Genomic DNA, 8,614 nt, shown 5'->3' with positions numbered 1-8,614 from the left:
AGACAGAAAGCATAATCAATCACTGAAACTTTACATTTTACTTTCAATAGGAACAATAATGTCAGAGACATCATAAACACAGTAAAACACAATATCCTACAAAGCATTTTTGTGTAGTTTCTAGTTAGGGGCATGCCATAGCAATGCATAGGGAGAGCAGTGATCACTGCCTCCATGCATTGCATGGCAGGCACCTATTGTTCTATACCCAATAGAATGTCTCTTTATTATAGGTTATTTATTATTTTTCCATTACCGTTAATGCGGCTCATACTACTGCGTGCCCATCCACAAAAGTGGTATCAAAACGTGCGGCGTTGGAGCTATTATTTTTATTGGGGATCGGAGTTACGACGGCGACATAAAAAGTGAAAAACGAGTAAAATTTCCAACTGCCGAAACTCAGAGTGTAACTGACACCAACTGCCGCTTTTTTAGAGTGAGAAACGGAGTGTAATTTTGACCCAAAATAATTTTGAAATCGCTCTCATGGTCGCAAAACTTGTACTATTGGTATGAAAGTTGGTCATGAAATCGCACCAAATGCCTGCTCCGGTGAAATGTTTTCGAAATTTCTCTAGGGCTTACGGTTTTCTGTCAAGGTGCTTCAGAGCAAAGTGATGGAAGAGGACTAACTGACACTCCCCCCAGTGTTTTACATACATTTCTGAAAAATCTCTGAGCTCAGCGCACACCATATTTCTCTCATCACTGCAATTACTGTGAATGACCTACAAATATGAATCACGGGAATATCAGAGACGACAAATAGCCCTCTCATACGCTTCAAACGGTTTTCAAATAGGTATCACTGTTCCAGAATGGGAAGGAGTTGTTCGGACTGCTTTTTTTAGTGAAACTGGCTGCTTCCACCTGTCACATTCAGCAGGTCGTATTCTCGTGCCCAGACAGGAAAAACCCTACAAGTTGCGATAAAAACTCCAAGACAACCCAAATTGGGTATATTCAGGATTTAKCGGGATGCTCTTACAAATTCTGAACCGGAAGAAGCTGTTCGGACTGCTTTWTTCAGAACAAATCACTGCTTCAAACAGTTAGAATTCAAACTCTCCCTGTGTGTCTCACTCACACGACAGTTGAGCTGTTCTTTAGAACTACAATGACTGAAGGTCAGAACTACAACATGGCGGAACTCTCAAACAGCACACATTAGGGATGAGATCTACTTGCTGTCTTGGGCATTATTTAGCTGGTTTAACCAAACCAGTTACAAATTGGATTAGTGTGGCCATTTAAAATAAAGCTTACTGAAAATTTCAAAATAAAAACCTTGACATTTTTCAAATCAGGTAATTGTTTTTTTGGGCTTTATGTGAATGGTTTAAACAAACTACTGTAACACATTGAATTGGCGAGGTAGTTAAAATGAAGCTTACTTAAAGTTTCAAAATAAAAGTCTGCATATTCCTCTCAGTAATCTCAATATTTGCCTTTTTTGTTTTCTTTTCTCAGTGAACTGCCTCACTGCCCTTGACTAGTGCACATTAGCAATATCCTTTTACCTCAAGTTAGCTTTTAGCTAATTTTCTTATTAATTAGACATATTTAGTATACTGAATGGAGCAAGTAAAATTAAAACATGGTTGTGTTGCTCCACATGATACTGCCAGCATTTAGGCTAACATTAGCATATTGKCTGATTTCAGCTWATGCATTAATTTTAACAWAATGAATGGTACATGTACAGCTTAGTCAACATGSTTCTGCCTCTCCACAGGTTATTGACTACATTGCTGCTTTCTTTAGCATTAATGCTAATTTTTAGCATTATGACGCTGGGTCAAAGCCGACARGAACAATTTGGCATGCCCCTTTAAAATTTCTACAGGAATTTTCTAGTTTACTGGGTCTACTATACAGTTAAACTGGGATAAATTGGGATATATATGTGATCTACTTAAAGAGTTACTCTTTAATAAAGTGCTTATAAATTACTCCCCTGGCTGGACCAAACACTGATGATGTCACTGTGAGGACAAGATTCAATAGATTCAATTTATCCATAAAATCTGCATTTAACTTTTTTTCTCTCATTTACCTTCAAATTACACCCTGAGATAAGACTTTTAAGAAACATGAATATTCATGTACACATTATTTGCTACGCTGAAGGTAAAGTCCCCCATTCACCTTTATACACAGACACGTAACACTGTCGTTTGTAAAAGGGTTTTATTAGAAAACAAAATGCAACAGAGCAATAACTCAAACACAACACAAGCAGGGATCAAGTGTGTGTGGTAAAAATTTACCCTTGCAGTCCGCCCTCCAGAGGATTAAAACATTCCTGGACTGTCTACAAACGGTCATGGAGAGAATTGTAAAGCTTCACCTCAGAACTCAAACCGTCGGTATTTATAGATGCACACATATCATAATCCTATCAGAGATCCAAAACAACAAAAAGCACACGCTGCTTTTTCGAGGCCGAAAATAGAACTCATAACCTGGTAGGATTTACATATAGCATGTTGACAGTACCGAGGTGAACGATCAAAACCAACTCTGTCCGATAACAGTGTGTAGACATTCTCTAGACAGTATGTACAAACCCACTTCTTCTTGGATCAAAACAAGAATCATAGAAAATTAAAATGCCGTTTTTGTTTTCCTTACTGTACAGATTTTAGATGAGGACTAACAATGTTCTAACAGGGAGTGAAAACATATGAAAACAGGTGGGAATCAACGTTACATTTGGCTGAACACGACCACAAGACGCCAACGCTTGACGCTAACGCTCCTTCACTTGGGGCCTGTGTCTGGCCAGACAGCAGAGCAGAGAGAAAGGTGGAAGTGGTGCTGCTGCGTTTATTCCGTACTCTGACTTCTCCTCCGTTCACCGTGTTTGCTGTGCTCGTTACTGGACTCCCGCTGGTGGCGACTCCTCTCTTTGCTGCGGCTGCGTTTGTGGGAGCGCTCCCCGTCCCGCTCGCGCTCCCTCTCTCTGCTGTGGCTGCGATCCCTCTTCCTGCCCTTCTCCTCCGCTCCGCCTTTATGCCTCCTTTCTCTGCTTCTGCTCCGACTCGATCGTTTGGCCTTTCTGTCCTCCCTGTGTCTGTCCCTGTCTTCTTTATGCCTCCGCTCGTCGTTCTCCGCCCTGCTCTTCCTGTCTCTGGACCTGTCCCTCTCCGTCCCTCTGTCCTTGTGGTGATCCCTGTCTTTCTTCCTGCTCCTGTCTTCTGCCCCGTCCCTCTCTTTCTCCCTGCGTTCGCCTCTCCGCTCTTTGCTGCCGCTGAGACTTCTTTTGCACTCTTTGTTCCTGTCTGCGCTACGTGATCTCCGTCTTTCCCTGTCTCCTCTGTCTGCCCTGTCCCGCTCTCTGTCCCGCCCCCCGTCCCTCTCCTTCCTCTGCCGGTCCCGCTCCCTCTCCAGCTCCCGGTCGAAGCTYGGCCCGTGCCGGTCTCTCTCCCGGTGGTGGCTCCTGCTTCTCGATCGCTTGGGAGACCTTTTGGGACTYGGTGTCCGTCTCGGCGTCCTGATGAKGAGGAGACGGTTCAGTCAAAACTTAACTCGCTAAATTAGATTAAAAAGTTAACGTTATTGCAGTGATTCATTTCAAAAAGATTTGCTGCATGCAATAATATATTTCAAGTGTTTATTTCCATCAGGTTAGATTATTACAGCTGAGACTGAATAAAAAGCCAAAATTCAGTTTCATGGAAAAATTGACCAAGATTACTAAAAAAGCATCTTAATGAAGTYGGGTGCTATTTTAGGGAATGTTGTAGCATACTGAGAAAGTAATGAGTAAAATTTTGATGTCATAAGCAAATTCAGCCCTGCTATAAATATCATCAGTTTTGTTTGAATGCGTCCACACTGAGGGACAAGAACGTGTTTTTTTTTTAAAAAATACAGCCGTGTAAGGAATACAGATGAGTTTGTTTTTTGTTTTTTTTTAACAATGTTCTAAGTTATTGAGTGAAAATCCCCACTTGCTGCTTTACAAACTTATTTTTAGCTTTCCTTCTCCACCAGACATGAATCTTCGCTTTTACTACTGTCAATGTTGTTATACTGTGTAGGACTTCGAGAAAACCTGCGAGCTGTAAACAACTGAACATCTAAAACCACGTCACTCTTAAATAATTTTAACTGTTGGGTTTGAATTAGGAGCTGTAGAAGGGCACATAAAAACCACCAGTGTGACTTTTCAAAACASTAAAACTTGAGGACCTGGACAAAAACACAAACGAAAACTACCTGGAGCGTCGTCGTTCTGSTTGCCTTCCCGACTCTGTGAACTCGGCCTCCTCCTCCGGCTCCTTTGGGGCCACCTTACGCGGCCTCGCCTTCATCTGCTGATCAATCGCCTTTTGAACGGGCACAGGGATTCTGGGAAACAGCGTGGAGAACCATTCCAGCTTGGTCAGGAAGGAACGCARCATCTCCCCAATGGTCATGACACAGCCGCCACCTGCTTTTACGTCAAGCTCCTACAATCAAACAGTGGGACACACACACAAAGTTATTACACATAGTTAAGGCAATAGACGTATTTCCTTGTGAAATATTGCTTCACAACAAACAAAACTTGTGATGACCAAGTACTGAACCTTCACCTCTGTTCATCTAGCTTAATCTTTGATATTTAACAGAGGGAACACAAACATCAACATGTCACTTGTCAAGAGTTCCTGTAGTCTGTGTTAACAGTGTGAGCTGTAATCACCCCTCCAAAAACTGGATTTTTCCAAACAAAGAGAAGGGATAGTGTATGGTCAGTGTGCTACAGGGAAAGAAAAAGAAGCGCTCGCTTCTTTTTTCTTTGTGTCCCTCAGACGCTTTCTGAACTCTGGGAGATGCAAAACGCTCACAGTGTAAGCACAGATTGTAGCAGGTCGGGGAAAATGCACTGAAGATGAGCAGATATGAACTTTGTATGGTAGAGAACAGCTGCTTTGCACTCACGCAAACCAACAGTGCTGAGAAACAATATCCAATTCACCTGCTGCACAAGGGGCATCTAAAGGAAAAAACAGGGGAATTAACAAGTTGGGTAGGACTTTAGAGAAATCAAATATAATGCAACAGAACACGAAGAGAGGCGCGGCTGCCTTAAACCAGATTATAGGTTTTCTAACCAAGAATTAGCATAAAAACATGAATTTGTAAAATACTTCTGTCTTTCTAAAAACAAATTAGGTTCCAATGTGAATGGTGTGCTGCAAATTGTATTTTTTTTTTTTTTGGTAATAAAATACATTATTCAGTGAGTAAAACAGAGGGCATTTCTTAACCTGATAATAAATGAAAATGTTTATTCCACAGTATTGTCGTACTTACCCTGAGAAATAAACGGCAGCAGAGAAGCGAGCATTAACCTAGCTACTCAGGCTCAGACGACACAAGTTGGGGAAAAATTAAGCCAAATGAAAGCAAAGGTGAAAAATCAGCTATGAGCATCACAATGGGGGGAATGTAGGGGGGGCTGCTAGCTTTACATATGGAGTGTCTCACTAAGAATTTTACAAAAGAAGACAAAAGAAAGTTAAATTATTACCCGGGGTGACATACCTCCTCATCATCCAGGAAGTCATTATACCAGTCTAATAAATCTGTTGGAGGCTGAGTGTATCTGCAACGCAACACAAAGGCCAGAATTAAACATTTTTTTCAACTTGTTCCCATAAAAGCATTTGGTAATGGATCTGGTGAAAATATCCATAGCAACAAGCCTTTACTAACTTAAGATTATGGGAAGTAGACTCGTACCTTATGTACATGAATCCAAGTGCCCTGATGTACGGAGAGTCTGTGTGAGTGATGAGACCCATCACCTGTTTGCGCGTTAGCTTGAGAGTAAACAGTTTGTAAAGAAGACAGAAAGCAGTTGATACAATGCCACCAGTGCCAACTCCACGCACCTATCAAAAATAATAAAAAAAAAGGGACAGGTTTAATAACGCAGTCTTTACAGATACCATTTCTTTTAGTCCTTTCAGCAGTCCTGTATGTATTCCACAGCATAAACTACACTTATACATGAAAAGCAGTGGCAAATAAAATACCCAAAACATTTTTTCCTCCTCACACGAAATGCAGAAAGACACAAAATGTGGGGAATATAAAAAGCACGTACTTCCCACTTACCCCTCCGCACATTCCAGTCTGGCCCGCAGTCTTTCTGCTTCCCTTTTCCCAGGGCTCAATGTGAGTCACCTGAAAGCACAAAAAGAACTGAATTACATTTATTCCCCTACGTCTAGCTAGGACATCACAGGAGATGCACAGAGTTTCAAATGTCATCATRAAAAGACAAATTACTGACTAACTTATCTAATGCTTCTTTAACATTTTAACCTGTTGTCATTAAATAAAACTAACAGTCGCTAACAGCAACTTTATTTAGATAACACAGATGGACATAAGATGCTTAAACAGAGACTATCAATGAAAACAACAGTCTCTGTTCAGGCCAAATCTGGCCATTTCTTCTTTTTTATTTTGCCACTGGGCTTTATCCGGTCCTTGAGGCATATCAAGCTGACCAATACAAATACCTAAATTATAAATCACGGTAAGAACATCAGTAAAAAATAAAATAAAATTCAGTTCAATATATGCACTTCTAAAAAAATAATATACAACATAGTGTGATAAAATTGCAAGGACTGTTTGGGATGCTACATTTGTTATTTCATTATATCACTAATGAAAACTGCAAAGATTATTTTTCTTTCAAAAATGCATTTCCAAGATAATTTAAAGTTTTGCTTTTCAATGTCATCCGTCATTCTGTTGTTCGGTAGCGATGGCTATGCCTAACAGCAGCTCATAAGCAGTTAGAGCTCCCCTTCAAATGCATAATAATGTGACTCATAAGAAATATTAGGCTAATGTATTGCCACGTTAGTTTCAGCACGTTTCCATTTAGCTATAATATGTTTATTTATTTTTTTCCACCGAAATACGTGGGAAAAAAAAAACTTTTTCACAGGTATTCAAACGTACGAATGACTACAATAAAAAAATTTTCTGGCACTCATTTTGTTTTTGGTATAAACACAGTCACAAAACGCTAAAAAAAGTTTTATCTGAAAGGTTTACTGAAACGCATAATTAACTGAGGTTGGCTTTATTTTTAAGGTTAATAGGGGCACAGTGATTCCATACCTTASAATCCATCCATGGGTGACATAATGTCGATAATCTAACGCCACCTATATTCACCTAACTCCGTGTCTACGCTTTTAAACGACGACACTTCTGTTACAAAACGATGGACTATGTAGCGCTCATTTCTATAAAACATTTCCCCAAACAATAAACCTCACAATCTGACGCCTGTTTGCAAGCCATTTGGTTCACAATGAATGCTACGCTGAGCGGACACGGTTGCYTAACTAGCATGCGGCTTAGCATTAGCTGGCGTTACCTTGAAATAGATTTCGTCCACAACTTCATGGTAGGTCTTTAGTTCATACAGCTGAACTTTGAAATACGGCGAGGAGAGCACATTCGTAAGAATCATTGGATTTAGGTTCATAGTCTTTTCGTTTCCCCATAGGGGCAATACGTTGCCATGTTTTCCTGATGGAGGCTTGCTAACGGCCTGCGTTGGTAGTTGGTTTCCGACGTTAGCCATGTTAGCTGAATCCCACACGGTAAAGCTTTCGTTTACGGTTAGCGTATTTCCAACTACTGAGCCATCAATAACGGGCAGTGATTTCTCGCTCCTTTACAATCCCGGCCTCTTAATCTTCGTGTAGATTTGCGGTTAAAATAGTGTCAGCGACTTTCCCGCCGCCGTTTTAGCTAATTGCTACTAAGAAGTGGAACCGGAACTGTAACGTCAGTGGTGCAGTCAACTGCTACCTGCAACGCAGTTACGTCATCGTGGGATTTTAAAAATAAAAGCATGTACACAGACGTATGCTTTATTGTCYAACCTGATATGAATTCAAGTTTTTCAAAYGTTTAGACTCTGAGAAGCAACAATATACTGATATATTTATATCAGTAAATATATAGTGACAGGGATGTTGTAGCCTAATTTGACACAGMTRTGTCAGGTTGCCTCAGGGTCTGTTGAACATTTTCAAAAATTGTGGCACACAAGCATCACAACTTAAAGACAACATTCATACAGAATTTGCCACTATAAAATAATTTAGGCAATTGCTAGTACTGGAATATTGTAGAAATAATGTTCTTTWATCTAATTCTGCACTATGCAGATGTTCTGTCTGCATTTATGAAGGTTTAGTCACTTCAGCATCCTAAATTCTGGAAGTGGTTCCAAACAATAATAAGTCTGATTAACTAATCAGACTTATTTTCTGATTCATTAATAAACAATGCCGCTCTTGGGAACACTCAGAAGTTGTGCATAGTGCARGGTTTCTCAACGGGGGCGGTGCCGCCCTCTGGGGGATGGACAACCAATTTAAGGAATATTGCTCATAGTGTTGCATGTTTTTCGCATCTGCTGTAAGATTTTCAAAAATAAAATTTGTTCTGAAAATGTTGCCACTAAGAACATTTCATATAAGTAAGCACATTTAAAGCTTACTTATATGAAGTAAGCTTTATATAAGTAAGCTTTACTTATATAAAGCTTACTTATATGAAGTAAGCTTTATATAAG

General features: G+C 40.1%; 1 protein-coding gene across 1 annotated transcript; it reads right to left on the bottom strand.

Moving 5' to 3' along the window:
• Positions 1-2,174: 2,174 nt before the first annotated feature.
• On the bottom strand, positions 2,175-7,829 carry prpf38b (pre-mRNA processing factor 38B). Its single transcript, XM_008433736.2, has 6 exons — positions 7,403-7,829; positions 6,118-6,186; positions 5,740-5,891; positions 5,542-5,602; positions 4,228-4,460; positions 2,175-3,499 (listed from the first exon to the last, which is right to left on the bottom strand). Exons 1-6 carry the CDS (start codon positions 7,610-7,612, stop codon positions 2,833-2,835), a joined length of 1,392 nt encoding a protein of 463 aa, XP_008431958.1. The 5' UTR covers positions 7,613-7,829; the 3' UTR covers positions 2,175-2,832.
• Positions 7,830-8,614: the final 785 nt, after the last annotated feature.

Source organism: Poecilia reticulata, linkage group LG17, assembly GCF_000633615.1.
Source record: "Poecilia reticulata strain Guanapo linkage group LG17, Guppy_female_1.0+MT, whole genome shotgun sequence".
Taxonomy (NCBI): Eukaryota; Metazoa; Chordata; class Actinopteri; order Cyprinodontiformes; family Poeciliidae; genus Poecilia; species Poecilia reticulata.
This window is presented reverse-complemented; position numbering and strand designations above follow the sequence as displayed.